The sequence below is a fragment of the Bufo bufo genome, chromosome 2, assembly GCF_905171765.1.
Source record: "Bufo bufo chromosome 2, aBufBuf1.1, whole genome shotgun sequence".
NCBI classification, from domain to species: domain Eukaryota; kingdom Metazoa; phylum Chordata; class Amphibia; order Anura; family Bufonidae; genus Bufo; species Bufo bufo.
The window spans coordinates 541514839-541540786 of NC_053390.1; the positions used below are offsets into that span (position 1 = coordinate 541514839).

The 25948-nt window shown below is 50.2% G+C and overlaps 1 protein-coding gene across 1 annotated transcript in view; it reads left to right on the forward strand.

Annotated features, from left to right (window-relative positions):
* Positions 1–472: 472 nt before the first annotated feature.
* The window catches only part of GSR (glutathione-disulfide reductase), a 52181-nt gene continuing 26705 nt past the window's right edge, over positions 473–25948 (forward strand). The window contains exons 1-3 of the mRNA XM_040418035.1: positions 473–807; positions 3603–3629; positions 12514–12602. Of these exons, the coding sequence (XP_040273969.1) occupies positions 637–807; positions 3603–3629; positions 12514–12602 (287 nt within the window). The 5' untranslated portion in view covers positions 473–636. The remainder of the gene's footprint in view (positions 808–3602; positions 3630–12513; positions 12603–25948) is intronic.

Genomic DNA, 25948 nt, shown 5'->3' on the forward strand with positions numbered 1-25948 from the left:
CTCACCAGCTGTTAGGGTAGGGAAAAAGCACTGGCCTGTAATTTTATGTAAGTTATTAATCATACACCTGGGGATTGTTGTAATCAGGTAATCCATATGTTTAATCTGCCATCAATTAGGGTATATGGCAATACTTATATAATTATATGGAAATGATGTACATAGCAATTTGTATACACAGGGGGACTTGTCTGGTCATTTTCTATATTGTAATTATGTATTTGAATAGATTTATGGATGAATGATGTCTCTTGATTGGTAAGGGGGTGTATATATCATATGGGTCACTGCTATCTGGTGAATAAACACACCCTCTGTTTGAAGTGCCATGGAGTTCTTTATAGATTCTAGTTATATAATAGATAGATGCCCACATGCCCGGTGTAAGTACCGGAGCGGGCACCCCCTGGCGGTGACTAGGCAGTGCCCGGCCTCCTCCCAGTACTTGTGCACATGGACTTCCGCGTTATGGCATTCATACACCGGAGCAGAGTGCTGAGGACATCGCTCGTGCTGTGCGCACGGTACCGGGGGAGCAGCCAGCCTGTCCCGCCATTACAAACCAATCTGTGTCCTGTCCTGTCACCGCACACCCGCAGCCCCCCTGTACCCAGGCTGAGCCGTGCCAGCTTCACCATGTCCGGGCCCCACAACACTCCCGAGGGCGGGACTCACCGGCGGCCACACTGCTCGTTCGACTATCTGGTTATCGGCGGAGGGTCCGGGGGGCTGGGCAGTGCCCGCAGGGCGGCAGAGCTGGGAGCCAGGGCAGCCGTGGTGGAGAGCAACAAGCTGGGAGGAACCTGTGTGAGTATCTGCACTGCAACCTCCTCACTGCAGCCTCCTCTCTACACCCTGCGGCCTCCTCTCTACACACTGCAGCCTCCTCTTTACACACTGCAACCCCCTCACTGCAGCCTCCTCTCTACACACTGCGGCCTCCTCTCTGTACACTGCAGCCTCCTCTTTACACACTGCAGCCTCCTCTCTACACACTGCGGCCTCCTCTCTGTACACTGCAGCCTCCTCTTTACACACTGCAGCCTCCTCTTTACACACTGCGGTCTCCTCACTGCACACTGCAGCCTCCTCTTTACACACTGCAGCCTCCTCTCTACACACTGCGGCCTCCTCTCTGTACACTGCGGTCTCCTCACTGTACACTGCAGCCTCCTCTCTACACACTGCAGCCTCCTCTTTACACACTGCAGCCTCCTCTCTACACACTGCGGCCTCCTCTCTGTACACTGCGGTCTCCTCACTGTACACTGCAGCCTCCTCTCTACACACTGCAGCCTCCTCTCTACACACTGCAGCCTCCTCTCTACACACTGCAGCCTCCTCTTTACACACTGCGGTCTCCTCACTGCACACTGCAGCCTCCTCTTTACACACTGCGGTCTCCTCTTTACACACTGCAGCCTCCTCTTTACACACTGCAGCCTCCTCTTTACACACTGCAGCCTCCTCTTTACACACTGCGGTCTCCTCTTTACACACTGCAGCCTCCTCTTTACACACTGCGGTCTCCTCTTTACACACTGCAGCCTCCTCTTTACACACTGCGGCCTCCTCTTTACACACTGCGGCCTCCTCTTTACACACTGCGGCCTCCTCACTGTACACTGCAGCCTTCACACTGCACACTACAGCCTTCTCACTATACACTGCCCCATGTACACTGCAGCCTCCTAACTGTACACTGCAGCCTTCTCACTATACACTGCCCCATGTACACTGCAGCCTCCTCACTGCAGCCTTCGCACTGCACACTACAGCCTTCTCACTATACACTGCCCCATGTACACTGGAGCCTGCTCTCTACACTGCTGCCTCCTCACTGCACACTGCAGCTTCCTTCCTCAATGTACAATGCGGCCTCCTCTCTACACACTGCAGCCTCCTCACTGTACACTGCCCCATGTACACTGCAGCCTCCTCTCTACACACTGCAGCCTCCTCACTGTACACTGCCCCATGTACTCTGCAGCCTCCTCACTGTACACTGCCCCATGTACTCTGCAGCCTCCTCACTGTACACTGCCCCATGTACTCTGCAGCCTCCTCTCTACAAACTGCAGCCTCCTCACTGTACACTGCCCCATGTACTCTGCAGCCTCCTCTCTACAAACTGCAGCCTCCTCACTGTACACTGCCCCATGTACACTGCAGCCTCCTCTCTACACACTGCAGCCTCCTCACTGTACACTGCAGCCTCCTCACTACACTGGAGCCTCCTCTCTACACACTGGAGCTTCCTCACTGTACTGTGCTTCCTGACTATACACTCAGACGGTGGTAATGTGATCTATATAAGCCAAGTCTCCAGTGACAGTGAGCCGGCGGGGTGCCAGTGTTCTGGATTAACTTCCAATGAATGTACTTGTCCTTCAGACATCCATCAGAAACCATTGGTAGATAATATGCAGTGTATAGGTGACAAGCAAGGAGTGATGCAGTGTAAAGGCGGTGCCACAGACAGTGACTAACTAGTTAAACTCTTGCAGTTTCCATGTTGACTGTTTCCACAGTAAACCTGTCTTGACTATTACATAAGGATTAGGAAATTGAGAAATGAAGGTCCGGCTCGTGATATCCTAAAGTGCGATGTGTGTTTCTTAGGCCTCGTTCACATTTCTTTGTCTGTCTTTTGCCCTCTGTGTGTCATCCGTATTCCACCGACACAGCTCAACTGAAAATTAATTTCCAGAGTATCTCCTACCAGTGGTCTGTGAAGAGCGGATGCTATCCGGGTGTGGCCGTGATTTTCGCGGACCCATAGACTCCATAGTAGACCCCACTTCACAGTGACGTCCTATGCCCGGAGACAATCTGTCATTACGTTGGCCAATAAACAGGGGCAGCGGTAGGGCTCCATTACATAGTCTAATATTCCTATGGTTTCACTTGCCTCGCCCTCTACTTTATATGCCCTCTACTAAAGCTCATGTTGGGTTTTGCTATGATCTCCATGTAGATGGTTTCCTTGCAGTTATTTAGTAGCCGACCCTCAAACACCTTTGGGCAGCCACTCCTCGTCGCCGGACCTGTGGAGGGAAGCACTACTTAGCTGCTCCCGACGCTTGGTTCCAGCTCCTTCGGTCCTGCTTGTCAACTTCTGGAATGGATTAGGGTCACGTGTGCCACTGCAGCCAAAGACTGGCAGCAGAGGTGACGTATCCTCCAAATGGCATGTGACCCAGTTGCTGCAGCAGCACACGTGACCCCAGCTCTTTCTGGAAGTTGACCAACGGGGATCAGACTGCGGTGAACTGATGGAGCAGATAAGTCTGGGGAGAGGGGGCTGCCCAAAAGTGTTTGACAGCTGGACAACCCCTTTACGGCTCAATGTTGTAAAGGTCTGAATGTGGTCACTCAGAAATTCAACAAGACAAGGTCCTAAAACCTTCAATACCATTAGTTGCAATTTCAGAAGTGCGGCGTTACGATCTTACTACAAGTCGCCATGTAGCCCTCGGCTCAGATACCGGCAAGATATTGTTAGTCTAGTGTCCCATGAGGGATACCTTCCCTGATACTGTAGTGTCTGCGGATCCAAGTACAACCTCCTCTTATGTATCTTTTACTCTAATCTCTTCCAGGTCAATGTTGGATGCGTCCCGAAAAAGGTGAGTAACCTAAATGTAGCTTTACACTAATTCTCATTGTGCCGCCATGTAACCTATGGAGTAATGAGGGCTATGCTAACACCATACAAGCTAGCTTCATACTTCATTCCTTTGTTTAAAGAGGGACTAAACTTTTGTACAATTTTCTTTTAAGCTGTTCTAAATAGCCCAAAAATCATTTTAGTATTATACTGTAATTTTAGGGATCGACCGATATTGATTTTTTAGGGCCGATACCGATACCGATAATTTGTCAACTTTCAGGCCGATAGCCGATAATTTATACCGATATTCTGGGTATTTTTATTTTTGAGGAAAGAAAAAATTTTCCTACACAAATCTGCTGAAAATTAATGTTTATTGTTAACGTGTATTATTATTTTATTTTTTTTGTAAATCTTTTTCATTTATACTTAATATTTTTGTGTTTTTTTTTTTTTTTTTTACTAACTTTTAGCCCCCTTAGGGACTAGAACCCTTGTCCCATTCACCCTGATAGATCTCTATCAGAGTGAATAGGATCTCGCACTCTCCCTGCTGCCCTGTGCTCTGTGCACACAGCAGCATGGAGCTGACTATGGCAGCCAGGGCTTCAATAGCGTCCTGGCTGCCATGGTAACCGATCGGAGCCCCAGGCTTACACTGCTGGGGCTCCGATCGGAGGAGCAGGGGAGAGGGGATCCTGTGGCCACTGCCACCAATGATTAGAACTGGGGGGGGGGCGCACTGCGCCACCAATGTTTTTACTATTGGGATGGGGGTGGGGGGCGCACTGCGCCACCAATGACTAATACTAGGGAGCTTGAGGGGGGGGCGCACTGCGCCACCAATGTTTTTACTATTGGGGTGGGGGGCGCACTGCGCCACCAATGATTAAAGGGAATCTGTCACTAGCAATGTTTAAACATTTTTTTTTCATGGATCCATGTTTAATAAAGTACCTTTTTTCCATCTGTGTTCTTCTTTTCCATGTCAGTCTTGTCCTTTCTTTTAAAAATCGATTCTTAGGATATGCAAATGACGCTGTAAGGAGCCCAGAGGGGCGTTTTTCTTTCTCCACGGTGCCCAGGAACGCCCCTCTGAAGTGCCGTGCCCGCCTAAATATGAAAACTACTAACGCCTCCATGTTTAGCTGAATCGCCTCCCAGAGGCGCGGCTAAGTCCTCAACATTCACCCCCCCCTCCTCCTCCTCCCTCCTCCTCCTCCCTCCCCCTCCTCAGCGCCGCGCTCTGCGAACACCCGATCCTCCTCTCGTCGGCGTCCCAAATCCCGCGCAGGCGCAGTGCCGGCGATTGCCTGCGCTCTGATAATACGGCTGAGGGCAACAGCTTCAACATCGTCACTGGGCATGCGCCGAGCCCAGTGACGATGTTGAAGCTGTTGCCCTCAGCCGTATTATCAGAGCGCAGGCAATCGCCGGCACTGCGCCTGCGCGGGTTTTGGGACGCCGACGAGAGGAGGATCGGGTGTTCGCAGAGCGCGGCGCTGAGGAGGAGGAGGGGGGGGTGAATGTTGAGGACTTAGCCGCGCCTCTGGGAGGCGATTCAGCTAAACATGGAGGCGTTAGTAGTTTTCATATTTAGGCGGGCACGGCACTTCAGAGGGGCGTTCCTGGGCACCGTGGAGAAAGAAAAACGCCCCTCTGGGCTCCTTACAGCGTCATTTGCATATCCTAAGAATCGATTTTTAGAAGAAAGGACAAGACTGACATGGAAAAGAAGAACACAGATGGAAAAAAGGTACTTTATTAAACATGGATCCATGAAAAAAAAAATTTTAAACATTGCTAGTGACAGATTCCCTTTAATGCTGGGGGGCTTGGGGGGGGCGCACTGCGCCACCAATGATTAATACTAGGGGGCTTGAGGGGGGGGGGGCGCACTGCGCCACCAATGAAGATACCTCTCTTTCACATACAGGAGGCGGGAGCTGGCTGCAGAATCACATAGCCGGCTCCCGACCTCTATGAACGGTAGCTGCGATCCGCGGCACCTAAGAGGTTAACTACCGCGGACCGCAGCTGCCGTTCATAGAGGTCGGGAGCCGGCTATGTGATTCTGCAGCCAGCTCCCGCCTCCTGTATTTGAATTAATGAAAGACTCATCTTCATTGGTGGCGCAGCGGCCACAGCCCCTCCCCTCCTCTTGTCTTCCGTCCTGTCATTGGAGGCAGCGGCAGCAGCATCACAGGGGGAGGAGACACTGCTTCCTTCTCCCCTGTGCTGCGGAGGGAACACAGAACGCGCTGAGAGCAGCGCGTTCTGTGTTCCCAATACGTTATCGGTATATCGGCAAAATAGATGCCGATACCGATAACGTTCAAAATCCTCAATATCGGCCGATAATATCGGCCAAACCGATAATCGGTCGATCCCTATACTGTATTCATTATTTATGCAGTTTTCTATATTAAAGGGGTTGTCTGGGTTCAGAGCTGAACCCGGACAAACCTCTATTTCTCGCCCATATTCATTGGGGGACACAGGAACTGTGGGTATAGCTATGTCCTCTAGGAGGCGTTGACACTAGTAAAAGCTGTTAGCTCCTCCCCCGGCAGCTATACCCCCTCCAGCCTGGAGAGAGAGCTTCAGTTTTTTCTAGTGTCAATAGGAGGCAAGGGATCTCCTGAAGATTTTTTATTTTTTGTTTATTTTTATTTTTTTCCTTCTTTTTCAGATGGGAAAACAGTGGACACCTCGCCTCCCTGTTCTCCTGGGGTCGAGTTGCGCCAGTGCCGGTCACCCGCACTGCTGCCTCCCCCACAGAAGACAAGGTGGACCAGGGCAGCCTCGCTCCCCTGGATCCCGCCAGCCAAGGGGTCACCCATCCAAGCCCCCCTTTTCCAGCGTCCTGCCACTACGGTGCCAGTAGCTGAAGGGGTGACCCTGCTGGACCAGAGGAAGGGTGAAGATGGCGGTTGGACAGAAGATGGGGTGAGTACACAGGACTAGGTAAGTATTAACCCCTTCCCCCTCCCTCCCTTCCTCTTGGCATGGTTCTCCCCTGGTGCTTCTCCCTCTCGGCATAGTTTTCTCCTGCCCTCAGGGTTAACTAGGGGGACACAGCAGGCACAAGCTGCCAGGGGCCCTTATTATCTCTCAAGACCCCTATAACAGTCCCTCTCACTCCCCCCTAGGCCGGTAGACGGCTAATAGGGGGTTAATATGGTTAATATGGAGGCGGAATTGGGCGAGATGACGCTGCGGGGTGACAGTGTATACATCAGCAGGACGGAAAGGAGCGCATGGCTCCCGCTACCGCGCCCCAGCTCCATATTCCAACCCTGTCGGGAGCGGGCGCCAAGGCGCCCCTCCGACAGAGTTAATGAAGGGAAAACAATCGCGGACGCCTCGTGCGCCGCATACTTCATCCACCCTCCGGGTAGTGACGGACCGCTGCAGGATCTTACCTCATGGGGGGACTCAACCACCTGCTGCATCCCCCCGTAGCACCGGCTGTGTCTGTTCCCTCCCGGGGGCACCCCCCCCCCCTTTTTTCTTGGGGGGGGGCACTCTAGGTGTTGGCGCTTTTCCCCCGGGCTGTCCGGCAGTGCTCCTGGCGGCCAGGTGTTAACTGGGCCCCAGTTTTTGCGGCAGACTAGACCGCAACTGTTCCTGGGGGAGGGGGGAGCTGGCGCGAAATTCTCCCGACTAGCTGTTCCCCTCCCCAGAGCCAGCTGAGCACCGCCCCTGCTCTCTGCGTTTTTAACCCTTCCTGGCCAGCCATTCGGCCGGTCCTGGGTCTTCAAGAATTGATACAGTAATACAGTGCAGTTACTTAATCACCCGCTCCTTTCTCTGCCCGACCCGCTCTATCAAGCGGGGTGAACGCTCTGGAAAGCCATGCAGCGGCTTGCTTGGGCCGCAGCCTTCGACCCCAGTCACCTGCTGAGCCGGTCTGAGACTGCCTTAACCCTTCATGACCACCTACCATTCTTGGGCCGGCACCTATCTGGGGTTCTTCCCCTTGGTCACTGTACATGAGTGGAGGATTTAACCCCTTCCTGCCTCTTGTCATTGAGGCAGTCTTCCTAGTTTTTAATAATAATAATAATGGAAATGTGAGTCCATACGGGTCCCCCTCCTCAGCCGCAGGGCCACCCGGTCTGTGTGGTCCCACACTGGGCCTGCGCCCTATCTCGGGTAAAGGGGGACCTCGCATAGTTCCCAATTGCCCTCCGGGGCCGTTCTGGTTGATGATTCTCCACCTGCGCAGTCCAGTGACGGACCACTGCAGGACCCCAATCCATTATCCGAGACCGTTTGGTTGATGATTCTCCACCTGCGCAATCCAGTGACGGACCACTGCAGGATCCCAATCCGTCCTCCGGGGCCGTTTGGTTGATGATTCTCCACCTGCGCAATCCAGTGACGGACCACTGCAGGATCCCAATCTGTCTTCCGGGGCCGTTTGGTTGATGATTCTCCACCTGCGCAATCCAGTGACGGACCACTGCAGGATCCCAATCTGTCCTCCGGTGCTGTTTGGTTGATAATTCTTCACCTGTTCAGTACAGCGGAGAACCTCTGGAATTCCCAATCCACCCTCCGGGGTCGTATGGTTGATAATTCTCCACCTTCGTAAATCACGTGGAGGACAGCTGAAGTATTCCAAACCCACCCTCCGGGTCGTTGGGTTGATAGTTCTCCACCTGCGCAATTCAGTGAAGGATCTCCGCAGGTTCCCAATCCGTCCTCCAGGGCCGTTTGGTTGATAATTCTCCACCTGCGCCATATAGTGGAGAACCTCTGGAATTCCCAATCCACCCTCCAGGGTCGTTTGGTTGATAATTCTCCACCAGCGTATTCAATAAGGGACCTCTGACATTCCCAGTCCACCCTCCTGGATCGTTTGGTTGATAATTCCCCACCTGCGCAATTCTAGTGGGAGACATCTGGAACTTCCCAATCCACCCTCCCGGGTCGTTTGGTTGATGATTCTCCGCTGGCGCAATTTTATACAGGACCCCTGTTCCCAATCCACCCTCCTGGGTCGTTTGGTTGTTGATTCTCAGCCGGCGCAATTTTATACAGGACCTCTGTTCCCATTCCACTCCCTGGGGTGTTTGGTTGCTAAGCCCCCACCTGCGCAGTCCGCATCTGCCAGGGGCGAGGTTCTGAGGGGCAGACCTGCGTGCTAGCGGACCACAGCAGGTCATCTTCTCCTCGAATATCTCCACACCCCCTCCCTTCCTCCCCGGGTCACGCTCTGGCGCACCCTCTCTCACAGGAGCTGGTCCGCCCGAGGGAGGGGGGGAGGAGAATCACTGATTCAGACACTGGCATGAATCCGAAGCAATCTCCTAAGATTGCGTCTACGGTGGCCAGCAGCACTTGACGTAGGCGGAGTAATTGCACTACTTTGGGATACAGTACTGACCTTATACATTGTTCCCTGTCATAGGTGGACTAAGTGAAGTAACACTGATTTCAGTGCCGGACGTATACATTCCCCCTTCTGTAAGTGGCGGACTTGCTTCTCCACTGGGTTCAGTACCTGCCTTATTTTATTAGCTCCTTCCACAGGTGGCGGAATGACATTATCACTGGTTACAACGTGTGCTGTGTGCATTACCCCCTTATTTAGGTGCTAATTGCACTCTCAAAGGGTACAGGACTTGCCATATGCACTAGTTCTTGCCGTGGGCATTAACTCCCCTTCTTAGGTGGGGTATTTTTCTTACCACTGGCTTCAGTACCCCGTACGCATTCCACCTTACATAGGTAGGGTAATTGCACCACCATTGGATACGGTCCGACTGTCGCACTATCCTCCCATAGGCGGAGTGTTGCACATCACTGTGCTTCCTGCCTGCCTTACCCCCTTTCGCAAGTGATCCATTAGCGGGTGAATAACTGAATATCTTCAGATATGGCAATTCAACAGTCGGTACTCGTCGGTGCCCGGTACTTTTACTCTAGTGCTATATGAGGCCGCCAGTGGATACGATGGCTATTCTCATTGTGTTCTTTGTGGCTGGTTTTGGCCATGATTATAACTCCTCTGTCTTCAGGGGGTTTACTAGCATCACTTGTGTCCTAGAGACTCCCATCTCCATGGGTCTTCATTGTTCCAGTCGGTCATGATATTGTCCGCATCAGTAGTAGTGCGTACACCATTGCATATATATGGTGTGTACGTTCGAGCGAGTCAAGTGCTCACTGACTGTATTCTCTATCCACCACTCCTCCTTCTCGCTCTACTTCAACTGGGGCATTATGGTACGTGGCTTCTACGGATAGTCTCAGGCCTCCCTCTGTTTTTTGCGCTGACTGGGCGAGCGCTGGCTACTACTGTGGGAGCGGTATTGCGTACCACTACATACTTGGGTTCTGTCTGTTCAGTTTTTCGTCAGTTGATGGACTCTTTTGCATCTGAAATCCTTGGCTACTTCTGTATAGAGCCAGTCTCAGACGGGAAATGGGCTTGGACCTAGCCTATTCTTCCCCTGTCCCTTTCCTCCTCTGGATTATGATTCATAGACCCCCTGCATGCCTTGGTAGTTCCTATGTTACTACCTTCCCGCATCTGCATCTACACGGGGTATTCTTTTGGTGGCCTTCCATTCCAGGCACGCTCCGGTTCCGACTGGTGGGCTGTGGCGCCCTCCACATCCCTCCTTTCTATGGGGACTCCTTCCATTGGTCTGGGTGTACTAACGGTATCCACACAAAAGCTCCCCACCTTCTCTCCCGAGCTGGAGTTCTGAAAACATACGACATGGATGCCCTGACATCTCCTTGGCGGGAGTTCTACCTCCTTACGTGTTTCTTCTCTCCTACCCAGGGTTCTACGGAGGATCAGATAGAGGGAATTCCGATAAATCCTAGTCGCTCCGGATTGGCCCCGTCGCGCGTGGTACGCCGATCTCGTTCTCCTTCTGGAGATGTCCCTTGTCACTGCCACTTAGGGACGACCTTCTTTTAGGTTCGAGTCTTACATCGGCAGTTAGGGTCTTGAATGACGGCGTGGCTTCCCCTGGTGCCCATGGTAACCTTCCTTCAAGGAGTGGCACATATGATTCCTCCGTACCGTCCTTTACCGCCTTGGGATCTGAATGTAGTTCTCTCAGCGTTCCAGTCTTCTCCCTTTGAGCCCTTGGGGAGATATCTCTCCAGCTCCTGTCCTAGAAGGTAGTTTTTTTCTTGTGGCTCTCACATCCATCAGACGGGTGTCCGAGTTCGTGGCGCTCTCTTGCAGAGAACCTTTCCTGGGTCTTCACAAGGATAAGGCGTTTCTCTGGCCCATTCCTTTTTTCTCCCGAAGGTGGTCTCTGTCTTCCACATCAATGTAGAAATTGTCCTTCCTTCACTGTCCCTCTCCTTCACTCCCTAGGGCAGGGAGTTATGTCATTATTGGCAGCCTCCAGTCCCTTCCGGTGTACGGAACCCCTTTTTTGTCATCCGGAGGTTCCACGAAAAGGAATGGCGGCCTCCAAGGTGGCAATTGCACAATGGATTCGGTCTGCAAATGCTGTACCTTTCCCGCACCGGTGCGGGGTTCCGCCCTTAGGTGTCACGGCTCGCTCCACTGAGCGGTGGACGCTTCTTGGGCTCTGAGGCATCGCGTCTCGGCTGCACAGTTGTGTAACGCGGCTACCGGTCCTCCTTACACACATTCACAACGTTTTTCCAGGTGCATTCTTATGCATCGGCGGCCGCTACTTAGCCCGCAAGGTCTTGCAGGCGGCAGTTTCTTAGCTACCAGCAGGGATGCTTGCTTCCATGGGTCTGTGGTTTTTCCCTCCCCGTGGACTGCTCTTGAACGTCCCATGGTTTCTGTGTCCACCAATGAATATGGGCAAGAAAAGGAGATTTTTGTATAACTTACCAGTAAAATCTCTTTCTCGCTCTTCATTGGGGGACACAGCACCCACCCAGTATTGTTGTTCGGCCACAGTGTGGCAGTTGCTGGTTAGAACCCTGTTGGGTCTTTTGGCATGGTTGGTGTTCCATGTTTTTTCGTTGGTTTACTTGCTTCTCCTACTGCTTCTCTCCAGGCTGGAGGGGGTATAGCTGCCAGGGGAGGAGCTAACAGCTTTTACTAGTGTCAACGCCTCCTAGAGGACATAGCTATACCCACGGTTTCTGTGTCCCCCAATGAAGAGCGAGAAAGAGATTTTACTGGTAAGTTATACAAAAATCTCCTTTTTCACCCAGACAGCCCCGCCTGACTTGGGCATCGGGCAGTTCATGCTCCGATGCTCTCTTTTCCCCTGCGCTAAATCGCGCAGGGCAAAGGCTCTTCTGTTTACAATAACATACTGCCGGGCAGAGGCTTCCGCCTGGCAGTGTGTTCAGTGACGTCAGCGGCTCTGATGGGCGGGCTTTAGCGCTGCCCTAGCCGTTCGGAACTGACCGGACCACACAAAGTTAAAAAAAAGTAGGCTGTATCTGATTTTCGTTCCACAAAAAAACAAATATGTGAAAAACGGCTAGCATTGGTGTACATTCTGTATTTTCTCACTCATCTCCAAGAATGGACCTGTGGTGAGATTCTTGTATTGGGCAGATTTATGAATATGGGTCAGTGTGCTATCCATGCCTAGCTGGCATAGCACATACCTTAGATAGCTCTCTGCCAAACACTTGTTTTCCTGGCAGCTTTTTCTTCCAACCCCCTTGTCCCCTTCTTCGAGCAGAAGGCCGTAACAAAGAGCGGCTATTGCTCTGGGGATCCAGCTCCTTCATGTATTACAATGTCGGTTGTTGTAGGGGAAATATATGGCCTTCTGGATTGTGTCACATGGCGATCAGCAGGCCATCTTCTATGCAGTGCTCACTGTACTATGCTTTAGGTGATTTGCTAGGTACATATAGTCTGTGTTGCTCCTTATTGCTTCATTTTTCTTTTCTCGATAGTAACATTGTTCTATTTTCTCCAGATTATGTGGAACGCGGCAATTCATTCGGAATATATACATGATCATGAAGATTATGGATTTCAAACATCTGATGTGAAATTTACTTGGAAGTAAGTAAAACATGTTCCAGTGAGACCGAAACTAGCAGTTTTATTTATTTTTTATAAAAAAATACTGTACTTGTGAAATCCATTGTACATACAGTAAAAGTGGATGTGTTATGCCCTTAACGGGTTTCTGTCACCTGAAAAATGGGTATTAAGCTGGCTGACATTAGCGATGTGCTAATGTCAGCTGAACATGACTATATTAGTGCCATCTCACTGCCTGCCGCCGTTATTGAGAAAAACTAACTTTTATTATATGCTAATTAGCCTCTAGGAGCAGGGGGGGGGGGGGTTGTACCTGCTCCTAGGGGCTCCGTTCTCCCACCTTTGGCCACGCCCTGCTACACTAGATTGACAGGGGCAGGCATCGTTGGTCTCCTACCTGTCTGCAGTGTAAGTCACGCGCCGTTCAGGCGCAGGCGCAGCGAGTGAAGGGCGCTCGCCGGCTGCCAGCTTCCTCACTGCACCTGCGCCGAATACTGAACGGTGCGAGATTTACACTGCAGACAGGTAGGAGACCAACGATGCCTGCCCCTGTCAATCTAGTGTAGTAGGGCGTGGCCAGAGGTGGGAGAATGGAGCCTCTAGGAGCAGGGGCAACGTTCCCCCATGGTCCTAGAGGCTAATTAGCATATTATAAAAGTTTGTTTTTCTCAATAACGGCAGCAGGCAGTGAGATGGCACTAATATAGTTATGTTCAGCTGACACTAGCACATCACTAATGTCAGCCAGCTTAATACCCATTTTTCAGGTGACCGAAACGCTTTAACAGCCATACAGTGTATGCTGTGGTATAACAAACTCACAGAAAGCTTTTAGGTCACCAGAGCTGCTGTCTAAAAGTCCCTGTCTGGCCATCCACAGCTGTGTAAACAGCGCTGTGCCACAGCCACCCTGTCAATGGGAATCAAAATGGTGGCAGTCACATGGTTTACTTATGTAACCGCTTCCTTAGCAGTCCATGGCTGCATCCTCTTCTGCCCAGGAACTGGACTGATTTAACTATTGTTCAGAATACATCCTATCCAGGACGGCTAAAGCTATGTTCACATCGGCGTTTTAAATTCTGGCATTCAGTTTCCGCCCAGCCGTGTATATAGCCGGTGAAAATAAGGGTTGTCCGGGTTCAGCTCTGAACCCGGACAACCCCTTTAATTCCATATAGCTTCCTTCGTAGTTTTCATGTCTTCAATATGAATCTAAAATGTAGAAAATTAAAAAACAAAACATGGAATGAAAAGGAGTTGACTGGTTCTATACAGGATGAGGAAAAAGTCAGGACACACCCTTTTAACTGGTGTAATTTGTAGAAAATGACTTCCAGTGTGTTAAAGTATTAATTGGGAGGGGAGGCTGCATTTTAAAATGTGCTGTATTGAATATAGCTCCATTCACCATTTTAGGTGAGCCATATTGAACCATTTCAGGTGAGCTAATATGGCTCACCTGAAATGATGAATCCTACAGTACTGTGAAGAAGTACCTGTTGCGGTTCTACAGCGTGTTCATGAAGACTGGACTAAACGTTAAACCATGTGCATCTGGCAGAATGGTTGACACATCGAACGCGTCATGTAAACCATTTTAGGAAACTTCCACCTCTCCTAAATCCTAAACAGGTAAAGATAGGTAAATACTGACTAAATTGTAGCCAAGACAAATATATTACATGACCCCCTTCCCATTGGAAAAACCTGAGCTGAATTCAATGCCATCCAAAATATTTAATCCCCCAGATAATGCAGTCTCCCTCCAAATTTATACTTTCACACATTGGATGTCCATGTTCTAAAAATTACACCTTTAAAATGGTGTGTCCAGACTTTTGCAATACCCTGTATATAAGATGAACATAATTGGTATTGCCATGTTTGCATGTTTGCAACAACAAAGTCTATTAAAATATCCATTATTTAACCTGCACAGTGAATGTCATAAATTAAAAAAATCCCCAGTGCCAAATTTAATAAAAAATGATCAAAACTGGTATCAATCCCAAAATGTTATTAATAAAATCTATAAAAATATTTTTAAAAATAGTAAAACATAACAAATACCATCTACATTTGGCATCTCCATAATCATACTGACTCACAGAAGAAAGGTAAAATGTCATTACAGTGCAGTGAACACCATAAAAAGGAAACCCTAAAAACAATGGTGGAATTGCTTTGTTTTTTGTTTTCATGGTCACCTCAAAAATGTTTTTAAAAGTTGTACCTCATGTACCCTAAAATGGTGTCCTTAAAAAAATTCAACATTCCCAGCGAAAAATGTTACGGCTTTTAAAATGCAGAGATCAGAAAGCGAAAAAAATAATGACTGAGCCTTAAAGGGGTTCTTTACCTTTTTCTTACTGATGATCTATCTTTTGGATAGGTCACCAGCATCGGAGTGGCAGGGGTCCGACCCCCAGGACCCCCAGCGATCTGCTGTTTGAGAAGGCAACGGCACTCGCAGTAGTGCAGTGGCCTTCTCACTGATTTCCTACGTCACAACTATGTCACATCGCCTCGGTGCAGCTCAGCCCTGTTCACTGATGTCACTGGCCTGTGGGAAGCAGCGAGAAGGCTGTGGCGTCTGCCTCTGCCTTCTCAAACAGCTGGTTGGCGGGGGTCCCAGATGTTGGACCCCATCTGTTCACATGCCGATGACCTATCCAGAGGGTAGATCATCAGTAAGAAAGTAAAGAACCTCTTTCAGTGCCAAACTAGGTTGTGCCTTCAAAGGGTTGATGATGATGTATAGTCTTGTGTACACGCAGTCTTACCCTTTGGGCCTCGATGCGCTTAGCTGGCTGATTCAACAAGGGAGGAAAAAGAAGAAGGCATGACACTTTACCATGGGCCGCAAAGGCCTAGAGGATAAGGCACCTATTCCAGAGACCAATTTCCTAGCACTTATCAAAGGGAGAATCAAGAAAAAGGGAGGAAAGGTAGGGGATCTCAAAGGTTCAAAAGGTTCGGATGAGATATAGAGAATGTGAAGAGAACAAAATTAATAAACGTGAGGAAAAGGTATCTTTAAAATAGAAGGGACATTGCCAACCGTGAATTTATAGACTAAAATTGAGGAAAACCCCCAAAATTATATGAACCAAAAATAAGTGTTACATAGGAAGATCAAACACCTGTTTGAAAAGTAGGGTTTTCAGTGCACGTCTGAATGAGAGAAGATTGGGAATCATTTTCAGGGCCAGAGGTAGGTGGTTCCAAAATCTGGCCCCTTGAGCCGAAAAGGATCTACCTCCACGTCTGATCTTATTAACTTGCGGGATGTTAAAATTCGCAGAGTTACTAGACCTCAATGTCCTCAACGGGGCGTACCTGGTGAATTTACGTCGCAGGTACAAGGGCCCCACACCATGGAACACCCGATGCATGAAGCATCCAATCTTGAACATCACCCGTTGTTGGACGGGGAGCCAGTGCAAGGCATTAAGAAAGGGAGTAATATGCTCTTGGCGGGCAACACCCGTTAGTAGCCTTGCTGCGGCATTCTGCACAAGTTGAAGTCTATGCAAGTTCTTCTTAGGGAGTCCTATGTACAAGGCATTACAATAGTCCAACCGACTGCTGATCGCTGCTCCGACCAAGGCTTTCCTGAGAGGGGATTCGATGTATTTTAAGATCCTCCTCAGAAGTTTCAGCTGGTAGTGGCAGGTACTAACCACCTGATTTATCTGAGGAGTCAGGGTTAATCTGGAGTCCAAGACCACTCCCAAGTCCCTGACCTGGATGGCTGTCTCAGGGACAGGTCCAAAAGACAATGGCCATTGGGGTGCTGAGGATGTAACTTTCTGGTCACTGAATGTAATACATTCAGTTTTGGTGCCATTAAGCTTTAGATAATTGGCACTCATCCAGTGATCGATCTCCAAGAGACATCCGGCCAGATCGACTTGATCAACTGTACCTTTAGCAAGCCTAAAGTACAGTTGTGTATCATCCGCATAAACCTGAAACTGAAGATTGTGGCTCCTGAGGATGTCGGCCAATGGTCTTAGATAGATGTTGAACAAGACTGGAGATAGTGCCGAGCCTTGTGGTACTCCACAGGACAGTGGGAGATCGGCTGAGTGAAATACCCCCAGCTCCACTCGTTGTACGATGTGTGATCAATTTCCTCGTTGTTTGTGCGGGCAATAGTGACAATGTGGCACCATCCAGAGCAATTAGCTCATTACGTGTGTACATCATCATATCGATAACCATCCTAAAAAATCAGTTTTTGGAATAAAATTACTGTAGAGGTCATAATTAAAATTAAAACTACAAAAGTAATTACAAAAGTAATTAGTACATTATAACAGACAAAGACATTAAAATGTCAATTGTGTTACCCAAGTTCTCCGATCAGACCAGGCGAGCGTTTCCCAATAGTGGAGGGATCTTGGTGACGGCCAAGGGCGCATCGGCAATGTCAGTTAGTCTAATAATCCGTCTGGGCGCGGACGGGCTTGCCTTTGGCGCGCTGGGTTAATAAGGGTACCTAATTAGGCCACACCCACAGTGTCTCTGTCAGGGCTCCGCCCAGAGTGGTGTTCTTTGCAATATCTTCTTCCGCGCATGCGCGTCCTCGGGATTCCTGGGAGATAGGCTCTGGCAGGAGGAAGTCTCTTGTATTTGAGGTAGGTGCTGGAAGTTCAATCTGGATAAAGTGCTCGTGCTTCTCAGTTGGTGCAAGGTGCAAAACAGGTCTGGGACCCACTGCCCGCTCACCTGCTGGGGGGTCAATTAGCCGGGTTAATAAGGGTACCTAATTAGGCCACACCCACAGTGTCTCTGTTGGGGCTCAGCCCAGAGTGGCGTTCTTGGCAATATCGCCTTCCACGCATGTGCGTCCTCGCGCCTGTGCACTCGGGATTCCTGGGAGATAGGCTCTGGCAGGAGGAAGTTTCTTGTATTTGAGGTAGGTGCTGGAAGTTCAATCTTGATAAAGTGCTCGTGCATCTCAGTTGGTGCAAGGTGCAAAACAGGTCTGGGACCCACTGCCCGCTCACCCGCTGGGGGGAGTCAATTAGCCACTGCGCTGGCGCAGTGGGTCTGGGTTAATAAGGGTACCTAATTAACCCCTTAAGGACTCGGCCCTATTTCACCTTCTGGACTTGGCCATTTTTTTGCAAATCTGACCAGTGCCACTTTAAGTGCTGATAACTTTAAAACGCTTTGACTTATCCAGGCCATTCTGAGATTGTTTTTTCGTCATATATTGTACTTCATGACACTGGTAAAATGAAGTAAAAAAAATTCACTTTTATTTATAAAAAATACCAAATTTACCAAACAATTTAAAAAAATTGCAAATTTCCAAGTTTCAATTTCTGAAATTTTCAAAAACCCAATTTTTAGGGACCAGTTCAGGTCTGAAGTCACTTTGCGAGGCTTACATAACTGAAACCACCCAAAAATGACCCCATTCTATAAACTACACCCCTCAAGGTATTCAAAACTGATTTTATTAACTTTGTTAACCCTTTAGGTGTTCCACAAGAATTAATGGAAAATAGAGATACAATTTAAAAATTTCGCTTTTTTGGCAGATTTTCCATTTTAATAATTCTTTTCCAGTTACAAAGCAAGGGTTAACAGCCAAACCAAACTCAATATTTATGGCCCTGATTCTGTAGTTTACAGAAACACCCCATATGTGGTCGTAAACTACTGTACGGGCACACGGCATGGCGCAGAAGGAAAGGAATGCCGTACGGTTTTTGGAAGGCAAATTTTGCTGGACTGTTTTTTTTGACACCATGTCCCATTTGAAGCCCCCATGATGCACCCCTAGAGTTGAAACTCCATAAAAGTGACTCCATCTAAGAAACTAAACCCCTCAAGGTATTCAAAACAGATTTTACAAACGTCGTTAACCCTTTAGGTGTTCCACAAGAGTTATTGGCAAATGGAGATGAATTTTCACCATGTCCCATTTGAAGCCCCCCTGATGCACCCCTAGAGTAGAAACTCCAAAAAAGTGGCCCCATTTCAGAAACTACGGGATAGGGTGGCAGTATTGTTGGTACTAGTTTAGGGTACATATGATTTTTGGTTGCTCTATATTACACTTTTTGTGAGGCAAGATAACAAGAAATAGCTGTTTTGGCACCGTTTTTATTTTTTGTTATTTACAACATTCATCTGACAGGTTAGATCATGTGATATTTTTATAGACCAGGTTGTCACGGATGCGGCGATACCTAATATGTATACTTTTTTTTATTTATGTAAGTTTTACACAATGATTTCTTTCTCGTTCATTCCATTGGGGGACACAGACCATGGGTATAGCTTAGAGATATTACTAGGAGGGACACTATGCAAAAAAAGAAGCTCCTCCTCCTCGGGCTATACCCCCAGGCACCTCCAGGAGAACTTCAGTCTTTGCTTAGTGTCCGTTCAAGGAGGTTGACATTTATTCTTCTCCTGTTTGTTATTTTTTTCTGGTTTCAGATGGGGACGCAGGTCAGCATTGCGCTTTCCTGGCCCCTGTGGAGGGTCTGCCACGGTCTTCTGAAGGTTCCTGGCTACCTCCCATTCCCCCACAGAAGAAAAGTGGATCCAGGCTCGACATGTTAGCTCTGGCATCCCACCAGCTGCTGGGACACCTGCTGCCTACCCTCCACCAGAGCACTGCTCTCCTTGATTGGAGTCAGACGTCTGAAGAGGTGAATCCCTGCTGGTCTGGACATCGAGGGAGCATGCTGTGCAGATAAGTATTGCCTGCTTCAATCTCCCTCCTTTCCCCCCCCTCCCCCCACCCCTTCATGTCGTCTGTCTGGCGCTCTGTGACCTGAGGTGAGCTAGAGAAGGACCGGCTGGGGGCATTTTTTCCCGTTGGGAGGGGGCCCTTCTGGGGAGGGCTGGTGTTTCCACTGATACCTGCCTGCAGCTCAGACTATGGCCGCACCGGCGGCAATCTTGGCACTGAAGGAGTGTATTTTATCTTATGGCCGCTGCGCTCTCTGCAGCTCCCGCCGGCCTGCTCCTCCCGATATTAACCCCCGCTGCGCCGTTTCTGGCGAAGGGGTGTATTTGAAGTGCGCGCGCGCGCGCGCGCTTATTTCGCGCGCTTATTTCGCGCCGCAATGACGCGTCCAAGGGGGCGGAGCCTCGGCGTCCAGCTCTGTCTCTCCCTACGCCGGAGACTCTGCTGGATTGCGGCCGTGCAGCTCCTCAGTTCTCGGTGACCGGAGACTTCTGCTGTTGCCTGGGTGGTAGGAATTGCAGCAACCTGGTAGGAAATCTTTTTTGGAATACCATCATGCCTAAACCTGGGGCCCCTAAGCCTTCCAAGGCTTCCTCTCAGGCTCCACTGGAGTCATGTAAAATATGCCTTAGGCCTTTTTCTGTCACTGGTTCCTGTGACTCATGCCCTGCTCCCGGACAGGATCAGCCTCCTTCTCTTGCTCAGCCCGGTCCTCCCTCTGCCCCTGCGGATCCAGCGGTACCCGCCTGGGCCTCCGCCATGTCTAATGCGGCAGCTGATCTGGCCTTAGTTGCCAAGGCAGCCATGTCCTTCATGGAGCGCATGGCGGCTACTACTCCAGTGGCATCCACCACTCCATCCCCTCTCAGCGACTCTCACAGAGGGCGTCTGACTTCTAAAAGGCAGCGTGAGCGGCAGCATTCCTCCTCGGATGACTCCGCTTCTCCCCCTCGCCTTGAGGCATGCCCGGTTGACTCTCCCCCTCGCAGGGAGCGCAAATCCGATGGGGAATTGTCCGGATCGGACGAAGTCACGGAGCGGGAACCCCTGCCTAAGCTTTCCACCATGGTAACCGAGTTGGTGGCAGCTGTCCGTGACACTTTTAATATACAAGGGGATTCTCCTCCCTCCACTAGTCGGGAGTTCTCCCTTTTTCCACCCAAGAAACAGGAGTCCGCCGTGTTCCCTATTCACGAGGAATTCACTGCGGTCCTATCAAAAGCTTGGGATCGACCTAATCAAAAATTTTCGGCCACCAAGCGTATGGATACGCTTTATCCTTTTCCAGCTGACACAGTGGAAAAGTGGACTTCTTCCCCTAAGGTAGATCCTCCGGTGGCCAGGTTAGCCAAGAACACGGCCCTTCCCGTCCTAGACGGTTCCTCTCTGCAGGATGCGGTGGACAGACGTTTGGATTCACTTTCCAAGTCCATCTTCTCGCTGGCGGGCGCTTCCCTGCGACCGGCCTTTGCGTCGGCTTGGGTCGCCAGAGCCCTTACAACGTGGTTGCAGCGCCACCACCAGGATCTGTCAGAGCAGGACGCCTCTGCAGATACTCTGGATTTTATCATCCAGATGTCTCAAGCGTCTAAATATCTCTGTGAGGCTTCAATGGACATCGGCTCCCTCTTTGCCCGTATTTCGGCCCTCTCTGTCATTCAGCGCAGGGAGGTCTGGCTGAAGGTGTGGGATGCTGATGCCTCATCCAAGCGATCCCTCGCTAACCTTCCCTTTGAAGGGTCCAGGCTCTTTGGGGCTCAACTAGATGAATTCATTTCTGCCGCAACAGGGGGCAAGAGCACTCATCTACCCCAGCCCAGGACCAAGCGTCCCTTTCGGTCTCGGCCTTCAGGTTTCCGGGGCCAGTCCTTTCGTCGCTTCTCCACTGCCAGGACGCCGTCATCCTCATCGGCAGGGGGGTCCCAGGACTCCCGCAAGAAGCCTTTCTTCAAGCCCCAGCCTTCTTGGCGGCCTCGGGCGCAGTCAGCCCGTCCTCCTGCTCCCAAGCAACCCTCCGCATGAAGGGGTGCCCCCACCCCTCGTGGTGGGGGGCCGTCTGCTCTCCTTTCAACAGGTCTGGAGGGCTCACGTTCAGGACGCCTGGGCTCTGGAAGTGGTGACGTCCGGCTACAAGTTGGAGTTCGCGTCCAGCCCGCCGGAACGTTTTTTCCCTTCTCGCGTTCCGGGGGATCCAGCCAGGGCCTCGGACCTCTTTTTTGCGGTCTCCTCTCTTCTGGACCGTGGTGTCATTTCCCCCGTTCCCCCAGAAGAGCAAGGGACAGGTTTTTACTCAAACCTGTTCGTTGTTCCAAAGAAAGAGGGGTCAGTGCGTCCAATCTTGGATCTAAAACTTCTCAACAAGTTTCTACGGGTGCGGAAGTTTCGCATGGAGTCCCTTCGCTCCGTTATTGCTTCTCTGAGTCCAGGAGAATTTCTCGCGTCTGTGGACATTCAAGACGCCTACTTGCACGTCCCTATTGCAGAGTCCCACCATCGCTTTCTGCGCTTTGCCATAGGGGGGCGTCATTACCAGTTCGTCGCCCTACCTTTTGGGTTGGCAACCGCCCCTCGAGTTTTTACGAAGATTCTGGCGCCTCTCATGGCGCTTCTTCGCACCAGGGGCATCTCTTTGTTACCATACCTAGACGACATCTTGATAAAAGCTCCGTCTCTTCCACAGGCCGAGGACAGCATCCGAATCACGGTTCAATCCCTGGAACGGTTCGGATGGCTGATCAATCTCCCCAAGTCCTCTCTGCACCCCTCCCAGAGACTTTCGTTCCTGGGGATGATCTTGGACACCTCGATTTCTCGGGTGTTTCTTCCAGATTCCAAGGCTTCCCAGATTCGTCTGGCAATGGTGCTCCTTCTACGCTCTCCACGTCCCACCATTCGGGAGTGCATGCGGGTGCTGGGCCTTATGGTCTCCTCTTTCGAGGCGATTCCGTACGCCCAATTTCACACTCGTCCGCTACAACAGATGATCCTTGCCCTCTGGAACAAGAACCCTCGGGGTCTAGACACTCCTGTTCGTCTGTCCCGGCAAGTTCGAGCGTCTCTCCCTTGGTGGCAGTCTCCCCTGAACCTATCGTCAGGAAAGTCCTTCCTTCCGTTCTCCTGGACGATAGTCACCACCGACGCCAGCCTCATCGGTTGGGGAGGTGTTCTCCGGAACCTCACAGTTCAGGGTGTCTGGTCGACGGAGGAATCCCGTCTCCCGATAAACGTTTTGGAATTGAGGGCGATTTTCCACTCCCTCTCCCATTGGACTCCTCTCCTGGCGACTCGCCCGGTGCGGGTTCAGTCGGACAATGCCACGGCTGTGGCTTATGTCAACCATCAGGGCGGGACTCGCAGTCGGGCAGTAATGCGGGAAGTAGCGAGGATCCTCTTATGGGCGGAGTCTCATGTTCCAGTATTGTCGGCAGTGTACATCCCGGGAGTCGACAATTGGACGGCGGATTTTCTGAGTCGCACCAAGGTGGATCCGGGAGAGTGGTCTCTCCATCCGGAGGTGTTCGAGGACATCTGCCACCGATGGGGCCGTCCGGACGTAGATTTGATGGCTTCCCGGCTCAACCACAAGGTGCCGGTGTATCTTGCCCGCGCTCGAGACCCACGGGCGGACGGGGTGGACGCGCTGGTATTTCCATGGCAGCGGTTCAGCCTCCTTTACGTCTTCCCTCCGATTCCTCTGTTGCCGAAGGTGCTGCGCAAGATCGAGGCGGAGGGGATACCAACCATTCTCGTCGCTCCGGATTGGCCTCGTCGCGCCTGGTTCTCCAGCGTCGCTCGTATGTTGGCGGACGTCCCGTGGCCTCTGCCCGACAGAGAGGATCTCTTGTCTCAGGGGCCGCTCTTCCACCAGAATTCACGGCAGCTGCGTTTAACGGCGTGGCTGTTGAGACCGCCATCCTGAGGAAGAGAGGCTTCTCTGATGCGGTGGTAAGAACCATGATCAGGGCTCGAAAGCCGGCTTCTTCACGAATCTATTATCGCACCTGGAAGGCCTTCCTGGTGTTTTGTGAGAAATCGGGCTACTCGCCCCTACGTTTCTCTGTCCCAGTGGTGCTGTCTTTTCTCCAGTCCGGCCTCGACATGGGTCTGTCGCTCAGTTCTTTAAAGGGTCAGGTTTCTGCTTTGGCTATCTTTTTTCAGAGGTCCATTGCCTTTTTGAGACCTGTAAAAACCTTCCTGCAGGGGGTGGCGCATTCGGTTCCTCCGTATGTGCCTCCCTTGCCCCCCTGGGATCTCAACTTGGTTCTGCGCGCCCTTCAGGCGGCGCCTTTTGAACCTCTGAGGGAGATCTCTCTGGTTTTACTCACCTGGAAGGTAGTTTTTCTGGTGGCCATAACCTCCATCAGGCGAGTTTCGGAGCTGGCCGCACTTTCCTGCCGGGAACCTTTTCTGGTCTTTCACCAGGATAAGGTGGTGCTCAGGCCGGTGCCTTCTTTTTTGCCCAAGGTGGTTTCTCCCTTCCACCTTAACGAGGATCTTGTCCTGCCCTCTTTTTGTCCTTCTCCGGTGAACCCCAAGGAATGTGCTCTCCACTCCCTGGACGTCGTCAGGGCCCTGAAGGTGTACCTGGGGGCTACCGCTTCCTTCCGGCGTTCAGACTCTCTCTTTGTGATTCCTGAAGGGTCCCGTAAGGGCCTGGCGGCTTCCAAGGTCACCGTGGCGCGGTGGATCCGTTCCGCTATTGCTGCGGCATATCGCGCTCGCGGCCACGTTCCGCCGTCGCGGATTACCGCTCACTCCACAAGGGCAGTGGGTGCTTCCTGGGCTAGACGCAATCGCGCATCCGTTTCCCAGTTGTGTAAGGCGGCCACTTGGTCGTCCTTACATACTTTCACAAAGTTTTATCAGTTACACTCTCTGGCCTCGGCTGATGCTGCTCTTGGGCGCAGGGTATTGCAGGCTGTGGTTCCGGTTTGACTACTGGACGTTTATTCCTGGCGGTGTTGGATTTGTTCTTTTTTCCCACCCCATGGACTGCTTTGGGACGTCCCATGGTCTGTGTCCCCCAATGGAATGAACGAGAAAAGGAGATTTTTGTGAAACTCACCTGTAAAATCTTTTTCTCGTAATTTCCATTGGGGGACACAGCTCCCGCCCCCTTTTTTGGTTTACGCCTTAGGGTGTGCTGTGTGATGGTTTCCATAATGTTTTGTTTCCGTTCTCCTTCTCCTACTGCTTTTGCAACGACTGAAGTTCTCCTGGAGGTGCCTGGGGGTATAGCCCGAGGAGGAGGAGCTTCTTTTTTTGCATAGTGTCCCTCCTAGTAATATCTCTAAGCTATACCCATGGTCTGTGTCCCCCAATGGAAATTACGAGAAAAAGATTTTACAGGTGAGTTTCACAAAAATCTCCTTTTTTTGAAACAAAAAAAATCATGTTTTAGTGTTTCCATAGTCTGAGAGCCATAATTTTTTCAGTTTTTGCGCGATTACCTTGGGTAGGGTATGGTTTTGGCGGGATGAGATGACCGGTTTTATTGGCACTATTTTGGGGTGCGTGTGACTTTTTTATCGCTTGCTATTACACTTTTTGTGATGTAAGGTGACAAAAAATGGTTTATTTAGCACAGTTTTTATTTTCAATTTTTTCGGTGTTCATCTGAGGGGTTAGGTCATGTGATATTTTTATAGAGCCGGTCGATACGGACGCGGCGATACCTAATATGTATACTTTTTATTTATTTATGTAAGGCTACTTTCACACTAGCGTTGTTTTAATCCGGCGTTCAATTCCGACACCGGAACTGCCCGCCGGATCCGGAAAAACGTGTGAAAACGGATTACATTTGAATCCTGATCAGGATTTTGATCACAATGAAAAAATGCATTGGAAAAAACGGATCCGCCATTTATGGACTTTTTACTTTTTTTTCAAATTTTTCGGGTTTAACATGCAAAAGCCGGATCCGTTTGACTGAAAACACAGCGCCGGAACCAGCGTTACTGGTCAATGGGAAAAACCGGCGTTCAGTCAAAGTGTTCAGGATTTTTGGCCGGAGGTAAAAATACAACATGCTACGTTTTTCTGAAAAGCCTGATCAGTCAAAAAGACTGAACTGAAGACATCCTGATGCATCCTGAACGGATTACTCTCCATTCAGAATGCATTAGGATAAAACTGATCAGTTCTTTTCCGGATTTGAGCCCCTAGGACGGAACTCAGCGCCGGAAAAGAAAAACGCTAGTGTGAAAGTACCCTAAGTTTTACACAAGAATATCATTTTTGAAACAAAAATAAATAAATCATGTTTTAGTGTCTCCATATTCTGAGCCATAGTTTTTTTATTTTTTGGGCGATTGTCTCAGGTAGGGGCTCCTTTTTTGCGGGAAGAGGTGACGGTTAGATTGGTACTATTTTGGTGGGCAAACGCCTTTTTGATCGCTTGCTGTTGTACTTTTTGTGATGTAAGGTGACAAAAAAATAGTTTATTTAGCACAGTTTTTTATTTTTTACGGTGTTCATCTGAGAGGTTAGGTCATGTGATAGGTTTATAGAGCCGGTCGATACGGACACGGCAATACCTAATATGTATACTTTTTTTTTTTTCCTCCTATTTTTTACCAAATTTTTTTTTTAACTTTATTTGGGGAAAATGACATTTTTGTTTATTTTTACTTGAAACTTA